At 46.4% G+C, this 27,146-nt stretch overlaps 1 protein-coding gene across 10 annotated transcripts in view; it reads right to left on the bottom strand.

The window, feature by feature from the left end:
* The window catches only part of ANKS1A (ankyrin repeat and sterile alpha motif domain containing 1A), a 110,275-nt gene that overhangs the window by 36,691 nt on the left and 46,438 nt on the right, over positions 1-27,146 (bottom strand). For all 10 annotated transcript variants that reach the window (XR_012677306.1, XM_075174075.1, XM_075174070.1 and 7 more), the window contains 2 exons: positions 20,545-21,116; positions 2,996-3,062 (listed from right to left, as the gene is read on the bottom strand). Coding sequence is in view for 9 of the 10 variants with exons in the window: in XM_075174075.1 (XP_075030176.1) it covers positions 2,996-3,062; positions 20,545-21,116 (639 nt within the window). In the remaining variant the exon portion in view is untranslated. The remainder of the gene's footprint in view (positions 1-2,995; positions 3,063-20,544; positions 21,117-27,146) is intronic.

Genomic DNA, 27,146 nt, shown 5'->3' on the forward strand with positions numbered 1-27,146 from the left:
TGGCTGGGGAGGACGATCCTCCCTCCTGAGACACCCAAGAGGCACCGGGAAAAGGCCATGTCCCCGGACAGGCAGGACTGTTCCCGGCTATTGGGTCAGCCAGGATGTATCCCAGAGGACAGCACTGCCACAGCAGAACTGGTCTCACCATCAGAAAGCATCTCCTCCGACAACAATTTCGAGATGTAGATTTTTTAAACCCCTTGAGCAGTACATGATATTTAGGCACCTTTGGTCCCCAGACAGCAGAGTTCATCGGCATCCATTTAATCAAGCTCTGCGTGCTGTGTCTCACTACAAACAACTCCCTTTCAAAAGGCACCATTAAAGCCAAGCAATTATCTCCTCCTTTGAAGGCCACAGACTCGGCTCCCGAGGACCCATGGCTCTGCCTGCAGCAGCAGGGAGCACAGGTTCCTTAAACTGCTCTGGTTTCCAGAGCGAAGCTGCATCCCAGGAAGAGAAGAATTAAAATAAACCTCCCGAGCAGCTCGGAAATGTAGAAGCGTTGAGAGAGTCGGCTGGGAAAGGGGGAGGTTATTTCCCCTCTGCAAACAGTATGGAGACACGCCTAGGGACCTTTGCACCGATATCAAAGCCTCCTTCCTCTATTAGTTCCACCTCCCCTTCGCACCTACTTTCCTCAAAAGAAGGCACAAAAAGTATAGGGAAAAAGCTGGTAAAACGGCAGAACGATCCTGTTTGATGTGCAGAGCCAAGGGATGCAATGAGGTCACTGCAGGAGCAACGGAGGAAGATTTTTAACTGAGACTTGGTTCTCTCTGCTGCTCCAGTCCGGATCCTGAACACAAACTCGGCACAGGGCTCGCTATCCCCCGCACCGCAGCCGCCTCTACTTACAACGTTTATGGAAATGAGAGTGTTTTAACCCAGGATCGTCTCCCGTCGCTCTGATGCTGCATTGCGGAGATAAGAGTTATAATAGTTGCAAACATGGCTGGAGGAGGACGTTGCTCTGTTTGAGGAAAATCAATGCGCTAAATGACACTACGATTCCTTCTTCACCTTCTTTTATGGAAATTAGAAAAAGCAAAGACAAAATGCACAACTAAATCATCTCAGACACTATTTATAAAGTTTTATTTATAAAATTAATAAAACTACATACTTCAAGGTCACAGAAGTACGTAGGTGAAATATATAGAAAAAAGAAATTGTGATGAGTTTTATCTGATTTGAAGCAACGATAGGGCATCTAGAGTTTTACAGGTGGAAAGTTGGAGAAGAAACATTATAATATTCTGGCAAAAACATTTTATGGGCTGCAGAAAACCAGTATTTTTGCTGGAAAATCGCCGCAACCCTCCAGTTACTCCGGACGGTTTGTTTTAGAGGCTGGGTGGCAGAAGCAGCTCTTTACGCCTTATTCTATTGCAATCAAGCTAAAACCTGGCCCTTACAGGCTTTGCTCAAGCGTTCCTGGTCCCCAGGAAACATTTCTTAATTTGTGAAATACAAACAGCCTCTAAAGGACGCCTTCTGACACAACCCAATGTACACTGAACCCCACCGGCAGCCAGACAGCCCCTCCGAGCCCACGCGTCCCCATCAGCTGCTCTCACCCAGAGCAAACGGTCCCAACCGTGCCCGCAGAGCAGCTTTACTTCCAAACGTGCCCAGCAGTGAACGTGCAGCCGGGATGGGTGAATTGCCGTGGAGATAACAGGGATATTTGATATCTTGGCTATAGTCACTCTGATGGACAACTCTAAATACAAAATTCCTACCCTACCCTCCCAGGGCTGCGAGGATTTTGTGAGCCTTACAGAACAAAATACTAGAACGTGGAGGGCTATAGAGAGGTTCTGCTCATTTCCAAAAGGACAGACCCACACTCACATCACAAAAAAAAGCCAGAAAAGAGAGCATCTTGCTACCGCATTATGTATTTGAAACAAAAGCAAGATTGTTGTGGGGATTGCGAGACCAGCCAGAAGACAAATATGCAGCGGCTCTGTTTCAGACTGACTGCTTGAAGAAAATTTTGTTGCTATCCACCAGAGAAGAACAGAAACTTGAGACAAACATATTCTGAAAGGCAGGAGCAAACTGTAAGCAATCAGTTTGACTTTCTCAGAGGCTATGTCGAGAACAACAGTAATTGTAGGAGCCAGGAGATCAGTAGAACTTTCTGTCCCTAGGATACCGGCTGGAGTCCTTACGCCATCTTTCAGCTGCAAATTAAATTTTTTTTGTATGTGCAGAAATCCTGATCTTCCTCCTACACACTGAGCAAAGGCTAGTTGTGAAGTTTTAAGTATCAGAACACAGCAGTTATTGGGCTGTGCGAGCAGGGGCAACAAGCCAGCCGCTCCAGAGCCGATTTTACTGCCACAAGCTTGCAGAAGAGCACAAGAAGTGTCCCAGACCACACACACAAGCCAGCAACTCTCATCTCCACCTAAAGGGAAGGACTATCAAGAGTCACTTCAGGTATTGGAAAGCACCAATAAAAACTCCACAATTGTCAGCAATAAGCCTTTGTTTAAAGCTATTCAAAGATGTAAAACATCACTGCAAAATTTACCATATCCCAAACAGTAACACTAAGCCCCAAAATTTATAAACAGGCAGTTTCAACAAAAAACAAGACCCCCTACACACACACACTGCTGTCACTGGGTGAGTATTAATCAACACTGGGGTAATCAGGGTCCCCCCCTTTCCCATCAGGCTGGGGGTACCAGCTGCAATGCTCTTCACCCAGCCCATTTTCCCCAAAAGCCTACTAGAAGGGAAGGACGGCTGCATTATGTAAAATTAAACGAATCTACCTAGGGGAGTATTGAATTAAAATTACTGGTAGCAGTATCGAGCTTTACGCTGGGAAGCTGAGGTCTGCTCCTTCTGTGCCAGAGCTTTCCTTTCCCTTCTGGGAGCCAAAGCAGGTTAAAGAGCTCTGCACGCAGGAGCCAGGCCCTTGTTTTTGTACAGAGCACATCCAAGACAGACACACACGAGCTGGGTACGCTACCTGAGATCCTCTGCTGCTCCTGAGAGAAGTCAATGCCTTCCCCGATGGAACTCATGATCTTCTCAATCTGAAAATAAAAAAAAAAAAAAAAAAAAATCACATGCTGCGTTATTCATAAAGCCTCAGGAAAAGTTAAAGGCAGCCCCGGGATTTCACCTGCCACGTGACTGCCTAAGAAATCCAGGAAAGGATGTTAAGATACCTCTGACCCAAAGGAGGTACCCTTAACACCTTGCCTGGAAAAGTCTTCGTAAGGATAGATGACTCAGAAGGGATGCGTAGAGGTTGGGACTCCACAGAGCCTTCCCTTCCACAACTTGCCAGTGCCTGAAAATAAACAGCTCCAACAAAACCATCCCTCTGGAGCATGAAATTAGGGAGAAGGAAGGGAACCCCAAACTCCTCAGCTCACCCTGTACAAACATGCAGCTCCACCTTCACCAGCAGCAAAGCCTAAGAAATGCAGTTCACTCTAACTCTTTCACAGCATGCAGAAAGTAAACTTGGCTTTACCTCAGTCTGGGTTTTGTTGGGTATTTTTGTTTGTTTTGGTTTTTTTTTTTTAAACCATCACGTTTCCCAATCCTGTGCATGGACACTGTGCTCCTCACCACTTCCACTGAGAGCAGAGATGCTTAGAAAGAGTTTGAAAATACATCAAGTTTGCAAAAGCAGCAACATCATGGGGGCAAATGCCTTAACTACCCAGGAGAGGGAGCTAAAGACAATTTCATCCCCTGATTTAAGCGATTCACAGTCAATAGCTCAAGGCAAACCTCATGCAATTACAAAAAAAGGTAAAAACTACTGCCTGAGATGGTGTCTTTTCAAGTCCACTTAAGAGTTGACTGTATTTGCCACAAAAAAAGAAAATTAATGCAAGTTGCAATTTCCATAGAACCTACAGGATACTTTCTTAAATGAGAATAGAAACTTTTCAAAAACAATTCTTGAGCAGAATTTGTAAATCGAGGCTTTCTAATGCAATGCTGCAGAGGGAAAACTGACAGTGACAATTGCTTGGTTAATTCTGTTAAGATGAAAGACCTGACAAATTGCACCTCAGTTAGTCAGTTCAGAATTTTCAACAATCTAAAGCACTAAAGCCCACTATTTTCCAAAGAGCAATGAGACATTTAAAAGGCTCAGGTCTGGTTGCTTACCCCAGTCTTCAATCTATAATGAGCAGAAAATTAAAAAAAAAAACAAAACAAAACCAAAACTAAAAAAAGAGCCCCCAGTGAGAGATTCCTGAACAGAAATCTCCCAAGAAAATATTCCTGCGAGGCACTTCAGAGCCGTTGCTGCTGAATGCAAAGCCGATACATCGACTGGCAACAGAGAGTGGGGGGGAAAGAAACTTCAACTCTTACACAACTTTTTTTTTTTTTCCTGGTCTTTTAAGGACAGATTTGGGGAAGGAGTCCAAGTTTTCCTGGACCTCATCCCCCAGCTGCCTTTGCACTGCCTGCATCCCAGCGCGATGCTTTGCTTGGTGCAGCTGCAGGAGCTCCCAAAACTGCCTGGCCGCCGAGCAGGACTCCTGGAAACGCTGCAGGGAGCCGGGAGTTTGACTTCTAATCAAAATCAATGGCAGCTTGAAGCTGAACTCCACTAGGGAGTGTGTTTTTTTGGTGAAACAAAGACAGTCTTAAAAGGCTCCTGCCAAGTCAGATCTCCAATAAAGTCCTTCCTGTTTGTGGGGAACAGACAGGCAGTGCACTTGTAGCATTAAATCTCACCAGGGAGAAGGCATTCATGCGATCTATAGAAGTCATTAAAGGATGCGGATCCTCTGCCCCTAGAAAACCATGAGGACCAGGACTTCTACTGGGCTTGAAATATAGTAAATGCTAGTTTACTGGGGAGCTTTGAAGACCAGCCTGAAAAAACAATAATCAGAATTCAGAATTCAAACATGTATGGAAGAAAAGCGAAGTATGTTCTAAAAAGAGATTTCAGTTAAAGGAAGGGGTTTGGGTCCTGCCATGGGCACGCTGCCCTGCGGGACATAAGGCAAAAGCGTTCATTGCTCTTCTGCCCCCGGACACAACCAGAACTCAAATGTGACCTTTGCTAAAACAGCTGAGAGATACCTGACCCCAGCGCCGGGCTCTCCATCGGGCTGCCGGGGCCGTGCAGGTCTCGGACAAAGGCCGGACGCCATCAAACGCTGACACAAGGGCTAAGAGAGTCGCTAACAAGGTGGCAGGATGAGCGATCAGATCCCTTGTTTCATCAGAGGGTAAAAATGACAAGGGAGAATTGATGTGATAGCCTGGGACATGAAAGCTTTTACTTACAGAAGACAAGTCGTTCAGAACTTTAATCAAAAACTGCAAGCTATCTGTACAAGAAATGGGATTTTGTCTTTTAAGCTCAAGTTTAAAAGGATGCACTAAAAAAGGACGAGGCCACGCAAAAGGCAAAAGTATCCCGATTCCAACTGGACACAGGCAGCCCTTAAATGACAAAAATCAAACACAGACAGGGTGGTTCGTTTTGCAGCTGCTTACATCACTAGCCATTGCTTCAGATAAAAATTACACGGCTAGTCATCATGTCATCTGATCTTGCTATTTAGACTCACTGTGGCTGAATAAGGAAGCCCCAGAAATACAGCTTTGAAAACTGCAAGAAAAAGTTGGTTTTTTTTGTCAGCTAACCTAAGGCTCTTGTGTAAATCAGCAACTCTGCAGTATCAGCAACAGAAGTGTGGGATCAGCTAAACTGGAACCAGTTAAGAGGAAAAAAAGGAATTTAAAGTCTGCCTTGTGATGCTGAGTTTTTCCTCTACCCTAATTATGCCTTTTAACTGTTTCCCTCTGTTGGAGGCGTTTGTGGCAGTCACCTTCACTCCATCAGCCCCGCTCCTCTCCACGGGCTCGGTTTTAAAGAACTTTTCCATTTCTCATTAGCTGTGATGGAGCCTGAAGGACACGTGAGCGATGCAGCAGCTTCTGCTCAAGCCTGTAGACAATGTGAAATAACTGAAAAGTATTACTTGCCTCATATTTCTCAGCAGAGGTTACTGACTGGAACCCAGAGGTAACCTAGGTCTCACGATGCACGGTTTTGCCAGTCACCGTTTCGGCAAGAACCACCTGCCTTATCTGCGTTTGCCCCTCCGAAGCAGCAAATGCTCCCCAGCAAAGCCTTGAAATTTCATGGTGCCCTTATGTATCATCAGTACATAAAGACCATGCAAGACTGGAGGGAAATACAGGGATGGTGCAAAACAAGTCTCATTTCCAAATAAGACCAAGGGCTTTGGTACTGACTGTTTTATTCACTTCCATAAGCAGGCACCGAACCCGAGCTGCGGCAGGATTTCTGGGAGACTGCCACAACCCTGAGGGCTCGCTGCAGAATTTGGGTCTTGAGGTCAATTCAGTTCAAGCTCCAGAAGTTTAAGAGCATTAAGCTTTTAAGATTTATGTCAATTAGCTTCATTAGAAGGTATACTTCTAAGCTGGAGCCGCTCTTGTACCTACTGTCTGGGATCTTTACCTAAAAGACGTTTACTTCAGCTGATCTGGAAGCCTGTGTGGTTCTTTAGTCTCATGGGATCATTTGGAGCAAGAATCACTTGGTTCCAGCCAAGCTTTTCCTATAACCAGTCACCAAGAGGGAAAAAAAAAAAACAACAAAACAAAACAAAAGGTGGGGAGGGAGGGAAGAGAGGAGGCGAGGAAAAAAGCGTGTTTGTTCAAGCAGCCCCAGCTCCCTCCGACTGTCTCCCAGCAACAGAGGCAAAGCGCTTTGCAGATCTCTTACGCTGTGCCGGGACCCAGCTCTGAAGACGTGCGGGGACTGCTGCCGGTGCTGCTGGGAAAGGCAAAGAGCACAAGAGCATGTTTCCGTGGCAGATTCAAACCCATTTGCAGCCCCTCTTTGGTCAGAGCTACGACTCTGAACGCTACTTGGCAAGAGCCAGGTAAGCTCCCTCCCATCAGATGCTCGTTACAACAAAATCCCATTTATTTTCCAGCATTTTAGCATCGGTAGAGCCAGCATTTCGCCCTCCCCCACTGCACTCCATGCTTGGATGCCCTCTTCCACCCTTACCCACTTGCAGTTTTGCTCTTTCACAATGCAGGATGAAGGATAAGAGAAAGTTTTAATTTGATTTTAAGAAAGGTCGTCTCCTCTGCTGTGTTTCTCGCTGGGAAGAAGCAATGCCTACTGCAGTACTATGGCCCTGGAGAGGACGGTGCAGGATAAAAGGACTCTCCCCGTCTTTTCACTTCCTTTAAATGTAGATAAGAGTTTTCTAAAAACAACTTCTCCCCCGCGCATGGAGGTAACAGGTGCCCAAAAGCTGCAGACAAGAGGACAACGTGAATCCAGATCACAACCCGCTCTGTTCTCAACAGACTGGGTGAGTTCCCCTGCCCAGGGCAGGTCGCCACGGTCTGGCACCGTGAAAAATTTGCTTCCTTCCCCACATCCCTTTTCTATAGCTGGATTCAAAGTGCAAATTAACTCTGGGTGCCAGGCCAAGTTCACTTGTTTCCATCGCACTGCCCTCCCCTAATGCGAGAGGGACTTGATGCTTTCCAGGTTCAGCCCCCAGCACTGACAGCTCTGCAGTCAAAACACAGCGGGGAGGACTTGCAGGTGCTTCTTCAGCACTAAAACACCCACAAACTTTTCCTCAAAAGCAGAGAATCGCCTTGTGCTATATAGAACTGAATGGTAATGAAATAATCACATGGCAAAGGATTACCGTTCACAACTCATCCTTTGCTAAACATCAGTTTGTGCACGGTTATGCACAGTCAAAACTGTATTACAATTAATGTAAAGGGAAATCCTGCTTCATGCCCTCGGCTCTCCATGAAAAGAAAACAGTCTCCCAAGTCACACATTTTATTGCTGGTCATCTTGATTTAACTGTTAAGAGGTTGCAAAGATAAGAATACAGGGGAAGGACACAAACCAAAAAGGGAATGAAGGCTTTATAGCATCCCTGTCCTCTGCCACCAGCCCTCAGCTGCACTCTACGGCACTAAGATGGGGCTGGAAGAGAAGATACCTTGAAAACAGCCTACGCTACAGTTTTTTAGGCTGTTCTTTCCCAGTGGTTAATTATTAAAATACAAAAATACCATGTTTAAATATAGTGCTGCAGTTCAGACTTAGTTGTAGCTTGAACACTCAGTTCCGATTTGTTTTGGCTTAACCTGTTTTTTTCCACTAGAGCACCAAGCTCCAGTCCCTGAACAGGTTTGGAGTGGGGTTGGGGTGGGGTTTTTTATGTTTTCTTTTTTTACACCCACAGAAATAAAACCAGAAAAGCCTTTTGCCTCCTAAATTAATACAATCATATCTGTTATTCCTAATCTAGAGGGGTAGCTGGCTCTACGCTGTAAAGATATTTTAGCCTATGAGGCCTGAAACCCTACCAAGAAAGGAGACAAACTATTGCAAAGCTAAAATACTTTGGGAGAAGGAAAGGCTGCAAGGATGGGAGAGCCCCCTTCGGCAAACCCCAAAGCAAGGGACGTGATGGGAAGGAGTTGCAGAGCAGTTACCAGGATTGAAGCACCCTGATGTATTTTCACATTTGCCTACGTTTTGCCGAAGAATAAAAATACCCCGAAAAAAGGAGCTGGGTGCGGCTGAGAGTCATCCTGGGACTGGGGAAGTGGTAAGCTCTTCCATGCAGGCAGGCAGCCACGAAAACATAGCAACTGGCAATTTACTCCAAAACAGAACTTTATCTTAAAACAAACTACCCTGAGTGACTGAGTTCCGATTAATGGAGAAAAAGGTATTTGTTTGTAGAAGGCCAGTAAAAGCCAAGCCAGCTTGGAGGACACGCTGGATGCTGAGGTTTGTTCTGCAGCAAAACAGAGGACATTTCAACAGCAGAGTCCTGCAAAGTAATTCCCCACCTCACAGCGCTCATGCCAGAAGCATCTAATGGCTTTCGACATGAGAGGAGGCAAAATATCTCCTTTCCTCTGATACCACCCTGCATGACCAGCGGGAGACAGGTTCCCACATCTTCTGTCAAGACAGTGGTGCCAGTACCGGGCATCGAAGCCTCCAGGGACCCTTCTCCTCGGAGGGCACGCGTGGCCCCGCAGAGGCGGCACTCCGCAGCCAGCCCTGATGGATGTGAAGCCGTGGTGTCCATATTAATCTCTCCAGTTTTTCCTCCGCACAGCCAGCACTGAAGTTTGGAGCCAGCCAGTCCATTGAGAGAGACAGAGGACGATTAAACAAGTCCCAGGGTTTTCTATCACCAAAATAAAAGACAGCCTTATGCAATATGAGCTGTCTGCAGCAGCTCATTTGCATGCAGGGAGAGGAAGCTTCATTCAGAAAGCACAAAATTGAGCAGCACTCCATTAGCGTGACACTCACCCAGGTTCGGGGGTATCTTTATGCTACTAGAGCTTTCTGGAAGGGGCTTAGTAAAACCTCACCTACAGCTGAAAAGCCCTTACATTTACCATCAATATAAATGCAGAAGTTTTGTTCTCAGTCTCTGCATGCAGCATCAGTGATTCCCAAGGACATAGCAAGGTTGTCCTGGGAGGAAGAAAAAAAAAAAAAGAATATATACACGTGCATGCCAGCATTTGGATGACCAGATATTGCCAAGAGCTACAGCTATCCTACCCCAGACGGTTTACAAGCAGGGTTTCCCCCTCCCTCCATCCCCTCCGAGAACAATAGGTGGTCAGAGCATCCAGCTGCTTCGGACAATGATCTGCACTGCTGTTCTGCAGCTCCGCAGGCGTAACACCCCGCACTTGCATCCCCAACCAAGCTCCACGGTTCAGCTCTGAGCCCCACAAAACAGCTCTGTTTAAAGTAAATGCATGCTTCCCCGCTTCAAAATCAAGGCGGCCAGCCAGAAGGGTATTGCGTATGTGAACTAGGAGGTTGGAAGCGTGCCCAAGGCACCAGGCTATGTCGGCCAACCTTTCCACGCAGTGCTCTCTTTCCAACACCTCCTCACGCACACACAAACACAAGCTCCTTCGCAGGGAGCTTATTTCTGAGAAGCCAAATATTACCATTAAAATCCAGATATGCCTCGAGATACAAAGGAGAGCCCCTTTGAAGCTTTTATCCTGGAAAAACAGCTTTTAGAATTAACTCAGGGGCACTGAAGAAAAACTGCAATGAAGTGTTTTCCCCTTACATCACTGTAACTTCAGACTTGTTAAATCAGGTACGAACAGAACGAGACACAACACACTGCTTTATTCTGCTGCTCTTCACAGGCTCCTCGCTGCTGCATCAGCCCCTGATACCTGGGAAGCCTGAACAGGGAACTACATGTTGTCATCTAGGGATGGTTTAGAGACGAAGGTGTGTCTGTGCATGTGGACATACACATACACACACACGTAACTACAGCATGTTGCCTCTGGGAACCAAACCAGCAGAAAACGGCTTTTTTTTTTTCCTTGAGGTGCTTTCTGTGGTTCAGAAGTTCACCCAAAGGTGAGAGCAGCATCCCCACCTCCGTGACACGGGGGGACTGTCAGCTTGTGCCATCACCAAGAGGGTTAGGGGACAGTGTAAAGGGTTTCTCCTCAAAACCTCTCCCGCCTGGTGCTTCCCGAGCTTGCCTTCCTTTATGATAGAATTTTTGTTACCACGCACCAACACCCATCTCTTTCTGAGCTCTGCACATCGCAAGGAAAAACCCCGTCTGGGGTCAATGCCTTCTGCTTCCTCTGTGGCCCCTTCCCAAATTGGCAGCTTAAGATCCCCAGTCCAGAAGCCTGGTCCCAAGGAAGATAAGCTATGGCACGCCTGCGCACGCGTCAAAGAAACAGAAACACTGAGCAATAAAGTTATTCAGATAAAAGTCTATAATTAAATAAAACCACACAGAAACAAATGGCACACTATCTACCATATGTATGGTATTACTGCATTATAATGACACCCTGCAGCATAGGCATAATTAAGAATGTATCAGGATTCCCATTATAAATCCTTATTATTAAGGGGTTCATAACCTAATGTACAAACTTGCCTGGGGCTAGAGCTCGACAGACAAGATAGCAGTTCAAGCAGCATATTTTATTCTTGAAAGCTACTTACAAAGTTGGGTTTAGAGGTTATCAGTATTTTAAATTTCTGCAATTCCAAGTAAGTGTCAAGGGTTAAGACTTTATTATTTCTAAGCTTCTACAACGGAGGGATGGGGCGGATTTGGTTTAAAATTATAAAAAAAATCAGGCAAGTTGCTTCTGCAGTTTAAAAACCCCTTCAAGTGCAACAAACACCTCCAGTCACAGAGTGACCAGTCTCATTACAGCCTAACGGGCTAGCTGGAAAAAGCAGGGGAGAAAAACAAGGGTGCAATGGGGATGCTGGAGAAGCACAGAACGCCTCTATCCGATGCTTCCATTTTGCACCAAAACCACAGCAACAAACCCCAAATACACAAAGGTAAGATCAATCATGAGCTGTATGCTTGCCTGAAAAAGATGATCTCTCCTGCGCACAAAGCCTGACAACCTTCAATATCATGGTTGAAAGTGTGTGTCAGACAGTTACGAGGTGGCTCTAGCTGAACACAAGATGCTGCTAGCTGTTTCCAACTGTTTTATAGGTTTTCTAGTAAACAAGAGCAAGTTATTTTGGGGTTGCTGGGAGGAAAAAGAAAGCAGAGCTATTTAATCAAGATCTAGGATTTTCTTTTTTAATTGCTGACTTGTGAAATCATCTCTCAAGAGGTGTGGTCCGGAGGGGATAGAAGAGGTCAGCACAAGCAATGACTGAAGTGGCAATTGCACAACGGTGCTGAATACCAACACCCTGCGCAAGCGTGACAGACTGAAAAGACAGCCTTAGCCTCTTTGAGCACCTCAAAATTAATACCCGGTTTATACCACGAGCCCCGTAAATGGCAATAATGCCCCTTAGCTGATACTTCTACATTTTCTAGGCTTCTCGGTGCAGCGGTCATCGCACTGGCCCAACTCCTCCTGCTTCTCATTTCAAAAGTTTAGGAAACATGGTGAAAAGACCCCTCAGCCAGCCTTCCCCAGCAGCCACACCGAGATGAAGTCCACTACATTTGACATCCATTAGCTGCATCTCTAAGCACTTGCTGCTCTCCCAGCCCGCAGCCCAGTAAAGCGAGGCACGGCGAGCGCCCAGGGTCGCACGCTGAACTCGCTGCAGCTTCCAAGCATTTTGCAGATTCACAATAATTGAGGTTTGATGTGACAATAGCACAGATAACAATAGAGCGGCCAAAGCCAACAGAAAGGCAGCTTTTCTAAAAGCCGGCACAATGCAGGCTCAACATACCACTGTGATTAGGGCACTCGCAGGCAGCGGGCAAGCCAAGAAGATGCTGCATGCAGACCTCCATCTGGGAGACAATATAGCAGGTGCTGCTTTAACGAGCAATTAGGTCCTGCCTGCTTCCCTCTTTATCCTGCTGATGCAAGACACAAGCGATCTAAGGCATCTTCCCCGGAAAAGTCTTTGGTTAACGGATACCTGATATTACTAACTGCTATTGCATCCCTGAAGGTGGGCGCAAGGCTGCTCAGACCCAGCTCCATCCTCGGAGCAGAGGGATGGCTGGATCGCAGCATCCACCAGGATCTCTGAAAGGGACGGAGTTGCAAATATTCAGAGCAGAAGGATCTGGGACAATAACCTGCTGGCTCCTTAGCGCAAGTGCAGTCCTGGGAAATTTGGATCTGGGCCATGAATCTCATTTCTAGATTGGTGGCAGCACATAAACCACTTCTGGTTTAGTTTATGATGCTTCAGCTTATGTTCTCAACATCACCATCCCATAGAGCAGAAGCCTCATATTTCATCGCTCAATATATTCTGCGTATACAAAAGATACCAGCCTGTGTTATGAACTCAGCATAACAAATACCAAAGGCCTGGAAAACATAATGCTCAATTCATTAATTCAAATTTAAACTACAAAAGCAAGCCTGTTGTTTGAGGCACATTTCAACACTTAAACTTCAGAGTTCCCATGCTATATCCTCCTCCAGCAGCATGTGCTTTCCTCGCACAACACGAGGACTCACTAGATTTGTTATTTATTTCAAGACATTCTGCAACTGTTCATTAGCGATAAAGGCGCACACATTTTCTGGCTTAATATGGTCTCTGAGAAACTCATTTGGATCAGGATCAGGGACTGTTGCTTCATACCACTCTCCAGCCTGTGTTTTTGTACAAATCCCAGAATTAGAAATCTGAACATGTACCAAAAGGAAAGGAACTTATGGTATAAATTTGTAGTTCACAGCCAGTGCATGGTGGATCTGGAGATTCAGGGCCCTCCAAATATCACTGCTTTTTGACAAATACCCAGTAAAATTGGATGTTAACATGACAAGAAAGATGGCCAAATGCGACAACGCATCTGCTCAAAACACTGAAATGGCTGGACGCCGGTTGTTTTGAACTCACAATAAAAAAGGCAAAAACCCCTTAAGAATATCGAATCAATTAACTGTCTTCACAGCTACATTTTCATACTCTCGCATCCTAACACACAAAGCCAAAAATGATTTGTTAGGCTTTTGGTGCAGGATGCAACACAGCACGGTGAAGCCCGCTTGGAGCCTTTGGATAGAGCTACAGAAACGCTTTTTTAAAAATAACAACTTCTGAAGTGCTGGAAGATACGATGTAAAGTGGAAGAGAACATAACGAAAGACTGAATTTAGTAAGGACACTGAGACCGGGCATTTCTGTTCCTGAAAAAGAGTCCTGAAAACACTAACGATCACAAGATCATTACATAACCAAAATATCTGTCAGAGCATGAATAATTTACATAAAAGAATCAAAAGCTTCCGATTCAGAAATACTGAGTTAATACACTTGAAAAGTTAACAGAAACACATAGCAGCAGCGGACTGAAATTGTTAGATTATTCTAGTGCACTGGATGCACACACGTTAATTCAGATCCACGTTCAGCCTGTAATTGGTGACCTATAAATAAGAGGAGAAAGAAGTCATTGTGCATTTAGATCTGTATTGAGGGCATTTTCACAAATCCTTTTGAATGCATGGATGGAAGGTTTCTTCCACGCACAGGGCAGCCGATTAAGCCGCTACGTCTCCTTGTATTTTGCAAACCTGCCTTAGGGAGAGCTGCCCCGGATACCTGTCCAGTTCCAGATGAATTGATACGATTCAGAGAGCTGGCAAATATAATTCATGTTTTGTTTAAACCTTGCTGCTAAATACAGGAATAATGCTTGGTCTTTACATTTGCCTTTCAGACCAGAACACCAACCAATTTTACCTACAAAACTGGTAAATTGTCTTAATTTGGCTTGGTTTGGCTTAGTTCAGTATTGGTTTATAATTTTAACAGGCTGGCCATTTGCAATAGATACAAAGCAAACCTGTAAGGTGGAAACACAAAAGCTTTCACTTCAGAAAGTTAATCAGGATGGAGGAAATCTCGCCACTGGGGGCAAAGGGAAAAGAGATTCGACACGAGAGATGATGTAAGAATTCCTGACCTTAGCACAGGAAAAACAAGAGGAAGCGTTGGGATCTGGAGATAATAATCAGCCAATAATTAAGTTGATTAAGATCCTGATGGACATGCTTGTTTAGAATAGCAGAAATCAGAACAAAAATGCTGACCACATTACTGCTTTTCCCCTAAACAAAACAAAACAAAAAATTAGAAAAGATTTCAAACAGGCAAAGGGAAAACTGGAATGAGAGCTGAGAAACGAGGGCCAGCTCTAGGCAAGGGACGTCGGCCGAAACGCATGCCAGGCACACCTCCCTTTGAAAACAGGCTCTGCCTGGTCCCACAAGCCAAACCCAGGGCAAATGAAGCGTTAAGATTTAAACACCTGACCCAAAAGAATAAATTAAACATTTTAGGAAGCATAGGCTGCTGGCAAGCGAGGAAGGAGCCTTGTGACCCACATGGCAGGGATGCCCTTGGACCATGCAGGACCACGCGAGCCAGAGATGCGATGGCCAGCCTGCATGCTGCAAGGTGGTATGAATTCGGAGAGGCTGAACATATTGTTTTCTCAACTGCGTTTCTCACTTGAAACACCAGGTTTTTGATCTACAGCACGGGCCATACGGGAGCCGTTACCCAGCAGGTAAGCTGCATGAGCTTGTCAGAACAAAAACTACTGAGCTTTTACAAGATGCAGTTTCACCAGGCACAAAAATAGCAGCTCTCCCCCTGAATAACAAGGGAAATATTTGCATTTTCTTTCAACGCCAGCTCGCAGCTCTGAATTTCAACTTCTGCGTGTAGTTTTAAGGCAGTGGCAGGTTTTGCATCAAGAGCTTTCCTGAAAGTTTCACATTTCAATGCAAATGTCCTTAATCCTCAACTGTAAGCGTGTAATTAAGGCACGAATTCCACTAGGTTCTTAAGCACCCAAGCAGTCCTGACAAGGTTAATTGAGCTCAAGTATTTAAAACCACCCCATAGCAGCCACAACTTCTAACAACTTGCTCCCCCGCTCTTCAAAACCTGTGATGGAAGGCACGGCAGATGTGCCATTTACTCCTGGCATCCATCCTTATGTGACATTAATACCCCAAAAATGGGTCAGCAACAGGCGAAACACCACATCCACAGTTACTGCAAACGGGAAAGAACTCCTTCTGCGGTGACAGTGAACCATGGAGCACCACTGCAATTATTCATAGGAGATGATGGTTGTCCAGTGCCATAATTAGCTACAGAATATTCATTAGTTCTTCAACTAATTCACTTGGGGAAAAAAACCCATCAAAGTGGTGGACTGTGCATCTCCTTTTTTCTAAAAAAAAAAAAGCTAAAATAAAATGCATGTTTTATTCAGTTCCCCAAGTTTCTTTTGAAGGAGGTTTAATCTCTTCCTAAAAGAGCGAAAGACAGAACACAAGGCAACTATTTCATTTTGTGAAATTGATGCTGGAACCTCTGAGCCCAGCATTCATTACAAATTCAGCATCGGAGCCATTACTTGATAGCAGACAGCTGGAAGTGGAGGATTAAGGGATGTCAGGAGCCAGGTCTGAGGCTAATTCTCAGTAACCTGCCTCATTCTTTGCCCCTGACCACTTAACAGGTCATTTTTCTTACTGATACCTATGACCCAAGAAGAGCAACTAAGCTCAGACATCATCCTTTCTGCTCAGAGCGTGGACGTGGATATGGGCTGGTGACATCAGGTTGTACAGACGCACCTCCTGGATCATACACGTATCAGGAACAACCACTCTGCAACCCTCAAAAAACAAAAATCCGCCAAGCAGGGCATCCTGGCTGCACGGCCGCACAGGGGCAGGAGCGCGGGGTACGAAGCAGAAAAACAAAAGCAATAATTGCAGAAGCAGCAGTGCACTGGAAACCTATCACAAAAAGCACTAAACCTCAATTCCTCGAAGCCAAGATATTGCCCAACGTTTCTGCATTTTACTGAACCCGAACATCTCCCCTTTTCCTCCTCCTCTACAAATGGAGCTCATTTATCTGCTATTGGCATTTAAAGGTTTTCACTTCATCACCTCACTTGGTCCTGCGAGAAGCGAGGCTGCATAGGACACGGGTTCCAAACACCCGTGCATCGCTTTTATCAACCTGACAGCATCTAAAGGACAGAAAGCGTTTGTCACAGCCCGACTTCTTCTCAAGCCACCACAGTTTCTAGAGGACTATTTTACAACATCCTGAAGCCCAGCCATCGTCCCTCCGCCGCTTCCCCGGGGAGATTACGTCCCCGCTAATTACTCTCACTGTCAGGAAGCTGCTTCCCCAGAGGAGCTGTGGCAGCTCAGTGAATGATTATGATAAAGTTTTACTTCATCTTGGTCAGGCTCTCTCCTTTTGCACAGACACGCTGATATATCAAATGGGTAAAAGGACCTGGAAAAAAACACAACAGAAGCTGGGGCAGGGGGAGAAGGAACCATTCAACACCTAAACCTGGCCAAGAGCGATCAGATAGCATGGGCTCAGAATAAAGCAAAGTTGTTGCATACCCCTTAGCTTTTGTTAAACAGCTTACTGTTCATATTAGACATGTATAAGTTGCCTTTCATCCAAAGAGACCTGGAATAGCTTATCATCAAGAGAGAAATCAGTTCAGCCCCTCCTGGATCGCACCCTGCGGGTGGGTTTGCTGAGCAAACTCCAAGGGACTCCAGCACCCTTTTGCACGACGCAAGGTTTGCCGGCCTGCGGCAGGGCTCGGGCATGAACCCGGGCAGACGTGCGGGGCTGGAGCTGCTCTACGGAGGAGGAAGGCAGAGCAGATGCGAGTTAATCCGCCCCGGAAAGGGGGCTGGCAGCCGAGCCGGGCACCGAGAGCCCCCCTCCTCCTTCAGGAGTGCAAACGCAGCTTATTCTCTTATACAAAATTCATAGGGAGCGGCGACGGCCGCGTGCTCATCTCACGGCTGCTAAATATTTATAAGCCGATTACAAAAAACAAATTTATCACTTTAGCTCTCAGCTAAGTTTGGAAGGATTCAAATATTTATTCTGACTAGGAGCTCTACCCCCTCGCACGCTTCCTCTCCCCCACCTTACTTCCCACTCAAGCAGAAGATGGAGCATTTTTGGTCCTCACCCCTCTCCCTGGGCAATACATTGCTGTTTGCTTTAGTAATTTCTCTGGCTTGCTTGCAAAGAGTTTCTATCGACAGCAGCTGGAGGGGGGACTCCACGTGTGCGCTCACGCTCCCACGAAGGAGCCGGTGGGTCAGGAGGCAGACGGGACGCATGCTGAACATCCTTTGCAGCACGGAGCACAAGGCAGCGCCGTCGGCATCTGTTATTTGGGCCAGGCCCTTGGAGCAGAGGAGCTGCAACTGGGAACAGGGGCGAGCTTTGCCAAGTGAATCATTTCTTCCCCATCCCACCCTTTTGGCAAAGCCAGCACCACCTTCCACTTCCAACAAAGGGCATTGGCAGCGTTCGGCTGGGGAAGGGATGTGACCCTTGGCTTCCAAGCAGCAGATTTTCCTGCTGTCCCCGATCAACGAGACTGGCTGAGCACAGTCACCCACGGCCCAGAGCGATGCTAGCTCAGCCTCTGCCACGGATCCCATCTGTCCGCAGACATAAACAGGTCCCTCCCCAAGTCCCCGGCGCCCCGAACAGACACACCTACTGCTGGCAAGGCCAGTGGGCAAAATCCTCAGCTTGTTTGCTACAGCTGCGTGTTGCATAGAGCTGCACATGGATCACTTTCCTCCTCAGTTGCCTGCATAAAGACTATTAAAATTAACAGAATAAGGCATATAAATCTGCCATTGTTTCTCCGCACCACAGAGGAAGAGCCAAATCATTGCTAACAGGGGTGGCTCAACAAGGTTTTCTATTAGCCTGGTAAATTCAGAGGCTGCAAGTTGCATCTAATTCATAGCAGCTGCATTATCCCATTCAGGGAACTAATTAAACCTCCAACAACAGCACTACATTTATGTTTAAATCTCATTGTTGCCATTACGACCAGCCCCTTTCTGCACATACAAATCACTGCAAAAAACCCCAAATGTTCCCCACAGGCGCATCTTTACCATTTCTTACCAATCATAGGAGTCTGCTTTAGGATATTTTATAGCAAGAACTGGCCTGACTATATAAACTACTATCAGCAGTTCCCTTTTATGCTGCTTCTATTGAAAATTGCTCTGCCCCATGAACCGTGCCCCTCCTGCCGACAGCATCAAAGAGGGCAACCATTGCACCAGGAGCCAGAATGAGACCCCAAATGCCTCTATACAGTCTTTGGAAATTACAAAGCAAATCAAGCTGAAGGCAGTGAATCACCAGCTGCTGGCTTGTCCCCCTTCTTATAAGAATATTTAACTTTACATAGTGTTTTTCAGGGGAAACAAAAACGTTCTGCAAAAAGAGGCTATCGCCATCTCACAGATGGGGAAACTGAGGCAGAGAGGAGAAACCTTTGTCCAGAATTATTCAAGCTGGTCTATGACAGCCATGAGACCCCAAGGCAAATCAGTGCTCTAGCCACAGGATGCTACTACCAGATTAAAGCAATTCCACAAAATGTTTAAGTTACACCAGAAACCAGGAAGACAAATAAACCCATCAGGTTTTGATAGTATACATTTTTTTAAGTTAGACCTGCCCCATTGTAGACAGATGTGAATTTTTCACATTTTTCTTTGGTTTCCTCACCTAAACATAACGGGAAGGAAAAGCAGATTTTCCTCTGGTGGCTTGTTAGGCTGACACTGGGTGGAAATGATGCTTTTTATTTACAAGCAGGGAAGCAGATCTGCGGGTTCATTTCTCCGAGCAGAGGAAGCACAGGCACACTAACACTTGACCTCTGCTACTAGTAAAGTCGTGCAGCACTGTAAAGCCAAAGGCTCCTTCCCTTTCAACGTCTGCTGTAAACAGTTCGGTTAAGCATGAAAAGCACAGTGAAAATTATCTGGTCCTTTCAAATAAGCCTTCTGCTGCAGAATCTTTCACTCACAGTCATAGTACAACTGACCCAGGTAATTAACAGCGAAGCCGCTACAACCAAAACAGCTATCAAGGAAAATAGACGTATTTGGCAACCCTGAAACACTGCAGGGAGTGAGAGTATGAACTGAAAGGTGGGCTCGTACTGAGGAGGCATTCCCACCTTGCTTTAACATCTCTGAATACCTCCCTCTTCCACGAAAGATGACTTTATCTCCGAGTCAGGATCAGGGAGGCAGCTGAGCATCAGTCAGTGCACAGAGGACAGGGGCACAACCGTCCCACGAGTTTACACACCCGGCACACGCAGCTCCACACCCCCAGCACCACACCAGGGGTTTTATTTCCTTTCAGTGTACAAAGAGTGGGTCATCTGAGCTTATCTCTTCTGCAGCGCTGCTGCTCTACCAGCAGAGAATCATCTCCAAAGAATGTTTCGGTAATGCTGCAGTGCTGAATTTCAGAGGGACACTTAATCTCGCCTGAGTGGTTCACTAGGGCCAACTCTCTAAGCATGAAATATTTAACTATCCATGGGCCTCCTGTACTATAATAAAGTGACTTCTAACAAGCCTCTGAAATAAATATGTGAAGAGGAAAGCGGGAGCTATTAAACAGACAAAACACAGCCTAATTACTCTCCTCCTTCCACCCCCATGAACCCAGGACACTGCTCAACCCCCCCAGCAACAGGGACCCAGAAACAAACATCTCCTCTGGATGTTGGAGGAGAATTGGAAAGAGGTCAACACACAGATTTGTGAGGAGCACTGTTATCAACTCTCCCTCATTTTGAGGATGTAAAAACTTACCTGGCTTGCCTAAAAGAAATCAAGTCCTGTATTTGAGCAACTTAAAAAAACTTTGAAAAGCCCCTCACTTCTTGCAAATCTGCTTCTCCCCTGCTCCAGTTAAGCCTATCTTTTGGCATTTAACACCTTAAAGACTTACAAGTGAGCATTTGCCTGTTAATGTGATGTGAGAGTTAGTAAAAGTAGTGAAAACCACCCAGGACCCCCTCCGAAGGCCAGTGCGGTAGAGAGGAGCTCATGCTGTACAGATTCATTCCTGGCACAGAAGCTCTTAAGCAAGGTCAGCCTTACCTCATCCCACTCCGAAGCAAAGGACGGGGACTTCTCCAGCCTCTTCTTCCCAGTACTGCAGTTTGAGAGTGATTCGCTCCGGCTCCCCATGGCATCGTCCTCTGTCGGAGAGCAGGTCAGAAGATCAGAGTCCGATTTGGACAAGCTGCGGCTGAGTTTAAGCTCGGCTTTGGGCTTGCTCCCTGGGTGGGCTCTGCCCACAGCTCTGTCCCCCTCTTCCTCAGCACCGCCGGGGTGCTGTAGCACGTGGGGCGTGACTACAGTTTCAGGATCCGCCCGGTTGACGTGCGTGTGCTGGATGGTTGCGTAGACCACTTTCTGGTTTTGGTCCGGAGAGCTGGTCCGTACTGATCCAGAGGCAGGTAAGTCAGCATCCTCCAGCTGCATAGCAGGTGGGTGGCTTGTAGCTTCTGTGCCTCCTTTCTCCGCGGAGGAAACCAGCCTGAACGGGTCCTCACTTATCTCACAGATCGGGGAAGAACCGTGAAGCAACCCTGAAAACTGCTCTGGAACCTGGATGTCCTGGCCGTCGGCAGAGTCCTGGCTGCGGCTGCCACTGCTCCTCCTGTGGTCTTCAAGGGGATGAAAATGGGGCGGGGGGGGAAATTAAAAACATGGAAGAAGCAGCAAAATTCCAGCTCTCCCCCTGCCCTCCCTCAGCAAGGGAGGGAGAGATAAAGAGAGAACAGTTCAGTATTGTTCCGCGTGCTCAACTTGTACCCAAAGTCATGGCATTTATGAAATTCCAAACACTGGCCTGATTTATGCAATCTGGCAGCTCTCCTTGTTGTTTTATTCCTGTTAACACTAACTATCAGGCCTTGCTATATAAGGCTAAGAGAAGTGCTAACTATATCCTGCAGAGAGAGCAAGTGAGGTAGGAGAAGCAGAGACGGAGGCTCCTGGAACATCTGATACATTTCCATAAAGGCCAAAGTGTTATTTAGAGCAGCGCTCCCTGCTCTTGGCACGAGCTGCAGGGTGGGAAAACTTCTGGACTGTAATCAACCTGCGAGTTCCAAAATCCGTTCCCCAAAAAAAACACTGCTTTCCTCCCTAGTGGTTTCCGAGTTTAACCTCTCCTCCTTACTCAGGGGAGAGAAATAAACAGTTTACGCAATAAAAAACTTGATCAAAAAGTCTCTCTCTTGCAAGCGAACTGCTGAACACAGAATGGTCTGATCTACTAACGCAGCGAGCTGCGTGGAGTACCGGCTGTCCCAGAAATATGACACTCTCACTCAGCTACTCCTGCACCAACATCTTTAATATCAGGTACCAGGGCCCTGCATAAATCATGAATAATTGATCAATTCCAATTGCCAAGCATGTGCACGGACATCCGTGTCCTCACCTTGGTCACATTACGCACATTCAAACTGCAAAAGCAAAACTTTGTAAAGCTAAGTATAACTTCTGTTTACCAAGGATTCCTATACCTGCCCATAATTGTTTGCAAATTTTAACCCCTTCAATTTAGTGCTGAAGAAACACTCTTTGGACCAAAAAACCACACTGCAAAGGAGCATTAAGGCAAAGCACCCCGATAACGTGGCTCTGAAACGCAAGGAGGATGTTCAGATGTGAAGAGGAAATTGCCTGCTTTGCAAGGCAGAAGCCAAGGCAAAAGAATCCTCATTTCAGTGAGGGCAAAATACACTAATGAATTTTACTTATCTTTAGCTAAAAGCAGCCTATTAGCGACAACAGTGAGATCAGCTCCTTCCCCCCAAGCATCCTTTCCAGCACTAGGCTTGACCAGGTCATTTTCTAACCCTAACACCCATCTGGTTTGGTGGTCTGTCCTCACACCAGAAACGAGGCAGGGAAGGACTGAATTAGTCACTTGTCTTTGCAAGCCGTTTTAGGTCCTGGGGTCTCATGCGCTCTGTGTTTGATGAGCGTAAGCTAGTCCCTCTCGAGGGCATTTGTTTACTCCACAGAAATGCTAAAAGCAGCTTGCTCAGTTGGCAGCTGAGTCAGGAACAGCAAAAGCCTGAACGGAGGTTAACTGCCAGGGCAGCGCGCCGGCAGACCTCGCTTCGCGCTGGGATCAAGTGATGCAAGGGCTTATTTCATTCTGGATCCTATGAGTTAAAGATTCCAGGACAATGAAGTAGTTGTTGATTATCTTGCACGGGCACATAAACCACAAGTTCTGCAACTGAAGTTGCCAAGGGGGAGGCACATTCCCTGCGGGCAGGTGGTGTCACCAGCATCATTCCTAATGCTGGTTGGGAATGCCAACAGCAGCACCCGATCAGAAGATCTCAAGACCAGACTATGAAGCTGTAATGCTGGAGAGAAACCTTAGAAGAGATCAGACATGCTGCATTCATAGGACAGACTGGTATTAATAAGAAAAAGCTACCGACCTGGTAAGAGGGACACAGCATTGACGTGACAGTCACATTAACCTGATGGGGAGGGAAAAGCTTTTGCAAAATCAACAGCCTTTCTTCTTAACCTCTTTCCTTCCTTGGAAGTAATTTCTTCCATGCCCCAGCTTAACCTTTACTGACATTTCTGCTGAAGGCAGAGACGCGGCTGGTGAAAGTTTATGCCATGTGCTGGAACATTTGGGTCCAGCCAGGACAAAGTGCTCCAAATCCAGCTCCAGAGACTCACAAAAGGGCTCCTGTTGAACAGAAATCACAGCCACCCATTCATCCTCGAGCCAGTGAAGGACTTTGAAATACAAGGCAGCTGCCAGGGAAGGAAGGGATGAAGCAAGGGCAACAGCATTTGCTCAGATGATGTGAGGAACATCTTGAAGGAGACATTTCAGAGCTGCCCTGAAAGCTGCAGACGGAAGAACTAATGTAGGAAGGAAAGAGTCATCCCGCTCCTTTTTATCACCGAGGTGCACATGGCAGGAACACTGAGGGTTCCACAGGCCTTACCTTTTGGGGTTTCAACTAAAGGTGCCTCAGGATGGCTAGCAGAGAAGCCAGAACAACCACGGGCCGTCTCGGGAAGGTGTACCTTGTTGGGATAGGTTACTGACGTGATTCAGCTGATGTGCTGATCACTTTTCTCACGGCAAAGAGATGAACAGTACTCATTTTTCCAAGTGTGTAGTGAATTTGGAGAAGGGGAAAATAATATTTAGGTGCTAGAAAAGCAGAGAGACCCCAGTTCCATCTATCTGCTGCACTCCAAGGGATTTGAAAGCATCTTCCTCCCGTTACACCTTTGAGTGAAGAGGGAGTCGTCCTTAGCATAGGGACTTCTGTCCAACTCCCTTAGATGATTTTACACCCAAGCACAGACATCTGACTGGTCCTGACTTCTTCAGCCATGCCTGCTGCAGGTTTCACCAACAGGAGAGGTTGCTTCCAACACCTAATGGGAACAGGAGCACCTTTTGGGTACAGACTGCTGCCCAGGGAGCATTCAGTTAAGAGCTCCGCTGCCAGCAGACCGATGATTCCAGACACGGAACACTATCATTCATCTCGCGGCAAACCGAGAGGGATCTGTCCCTTCCAACCTTTGTTTGTAAGACCCATGTGTCCCCATAGATTCCCTATAGTGATACCCATCCCACTGCTTCTGTAGCCATACTCTGGCTCTGTGAAAAGATATTTTCTTTAAATCTCGCAGCAGCATGTTTTGTCTTTTATCATTGGGTCAGATATCTGGTTTAGAGCACAGCCATACATCTGGTTAAGCCAGTACAACCGTAAATAAAAACTCCAGCAGGAGGAAGGCAAAAGTAGGGACTTCAACTGGGCTTTCTATGGAAGCAACACAGCAAAACCTCAACAAATCAGTTTTTAATAATATCAGAAGGAACCAAGTCAGTCCTACCTGCAGCTGGTTACTGCTGACAGCACTTGTGGATGACTCTCCTGAGAGGCAAGACAGACCAAAACTCAGAAGTATTTTCCTCATACACACTCCATCAGGTCTCTCTCAACAGCAGGAGTTGTACGGGCTCCTCCTGGTCAGTTCGCCACTCTTGGCCTATTTACAAGTCCCGTTACAAGGTCTGAATGCCCTGACTTCATGCATGCGATTGCACATAGTTCCCTTACCAAAGGGGATGGGAAAGCATTTGGCTCCAACCACTTCTGATACTCTGCCCAAAACATTAAGCCAACTTTTCCTAGTGCTCCAGCATGTGACAGCAAACTGCTGCAACATACACAAAAGGCAACCAATGCCAGGCGGATAATACCACATTCATCGAGTCACTGGATACAAGACAACTTGCAGCAAGAGGAACAAAGGCAGCTATCACATATGAAAGGCACCATTAAAAACAGCGTGCCTGAAATTCAGCCTTTCAGCTGCCCTGAAAAGCCCTTCTCAATAGCCCGCAAGAATCGGTCCTCCTCTTCTGACCAAAGGCTCCTCCAGAACTCATCAAGTAACATCTAGAAGCCCAGCCTCTTAGATGGAGGGCCAAGAAGCAATTCAAAGCCATGCTTCAGCCTGCTCCTTGTCTTGGGATTGAGCTGCTGCCTTTGATGCTCCAGGACCCTTCTGATCCAGAGGTGGGAAAATTCTCCAACACCCCAATTAAGGCTTCAGTCCCTCACTCAGCCTTGTTTAACTTTTTGCCAAAACGACTCTGCTACTCCCTAAATGCATCTTCCCCCCTCCCATAGGCATATAACTCGCATTTCATACTTGGCTACGCCTGCTTCCCCATGCCTGTCTGGTATCTGACCCCAACTACTGCGAAAGCCGGAAACATTTCCTTTTGTTCCCAGCGTAATAAAGCAGATTTCAAAGCTGATCCACCCTTCCAGAGCAGTTATGAAATTCGTGTGCAGAAAGAAGCAACCTGTAATGCTGTAAGAGAAAGCAAGGATGAACAACACAAAATAGTCAGTGCTAAAGACAAAAGAGAAAAATAGTCAGTGCCTCACTTCCTACGGGGGTTGAGAAGCCTGAAGTCCCCAGGAGGACAAGCAGCAGGTGAAGGATGACATGGGGCCCTGTCAAAGCTCAGCTGCTCCTGCAGTACAGGGAGAGCTGCCAGCTGGGGACACTGCCACGCGTGCAGTCGTGCCACAGGGAGCACTCTGAGATGTTTTGGAAAACAGCTGGTACCCTCTGGAGAAGGGGGACAAACAATCGTGTCCCTTTTTCCAGGTCCACCACAAAGAGCAATAGGAGATGGCCCTGGCAAGCTTAAGAAATGCAAGAGATGAGAAATAGATTGGCTGGGCCCCTTCCCCCTAGGAGCAGCTCTTCACCTCCACCAGATCGAAGGCTCCACCGCATTAGTCATAGCGCTAATTGCATTTAAAAGAGCGGACGAGTCCTGGAAGGTGAGAAAACTCAACTGCATCCTTGGATTTCTCCCACTACAGCAGCGAAAAGAGCTCTCGGTTTGTTATAAACACGCTAACACTTTCCATAGACTGCAAACCCTGAAGTCACAGCTAGGATCTTTCTAGCTGTGCATTAAAAGACAGGACTCTGCTCTGGATCCTTAACAGGCTGAAGATGCTTCCCACAACGTCTCCATGAAACAGGGCTTAGAGGGCCTGCAGTACCAACGTCTTCGGGTGTTCAGGGGAAGAGACTTGCATCAAGAACAAGCAGATGAATTACTCTGAGATTTTATTTTCATCTGACACATAATTACGACACACCTTCACTCATATTAATCAAGCCTAGACATGGTAGCCAAAGAAAGGAGCAAAGTCGTCACTTTGAATAACCAGCACTTGAATAACCAGCAATAGCTGCACACTGAAAAGATAGCCTGAAAGCTTCTGGTTCAATGGCTGTCGCCCAAGGACTATTCCTGGCCAAGACCACAAAGCACCAACCCAAAAAGCACCTTAACTTTGCCTGCGGCAGCAAGTGGCTTTGGCAAATGCTGGTGGGAAAACAATGACCTCTTGTGCCACCCTATACAAGCTAGGAGTGCGGCAGGACTCAAGGAAGGAAAGCTATCATGCTGCAAGAAGGAAAAAGAAAAAAGCTGCAGGTCTTACAGGGCAGTCAATGAGGCATCACCTCAAGTTCTCATTATCCTCCGTTCATCCTCAAAGCGAGATGGCTTCCAGGTTTAGAGTCCAAACTAAATCCTTCCAAATTCCTGCTCAGGACTTTTGAATGAAGCAAGAGATGTTTTTCCTCTAAACAAGTCTTTTGTTGTTGTTGTTGAAAGAAAGCCAAAAAGCCCAGCCATAGCCAAACACAAGAGACAAGGTGTTCCCAGATCCTTTGTAAAGCACAAAAGTCCCTCTGGGAGAAAAGAGACTAGTTTGATACTTAACCTGGCTATATAGTGGATTTTCAGTCAGTTCTAGAAAGGGGCTTGCTCTACACATGTTTGTTTTCCTCCTTTGTCAGTTTACATCTCGAATTAGCTTTAATACACAGCGGGATGTTGATTTTAAGACCAGGATGGCAGGGCCAATCATCTGCCGATACAAACATGCAACGCCAGCAGGTCTTCAAATTCAGCTGGATGGAGAATACGGCTCATTTAAATGCTTGCGTTGGTTCATCTCACTTGTAACAACATGGCACAGCCTTCCACCCCTCTGCCTTTACTTGACTGTGCACAAGATTTGCTTATTTTCTAAGTTAACGGAGTAGGTCCTTGCAATCTCTTAGTTGTCAAAATAGCA

Source organism: Calonectris borealis, chromosome 26 (assembly GCF_964195595.1).
Source record: "Calonectris borealis chromosome 26, bCalBor7.hap1.2, whole genome shotgun sequence".
Taxonomy (NCBI): domain Eukaryota; kingdom Metazoa; phylum Chordata; class Aves; order Procellariiformes; family Procellariidae; genus Calonectris; species Calonectris borealis.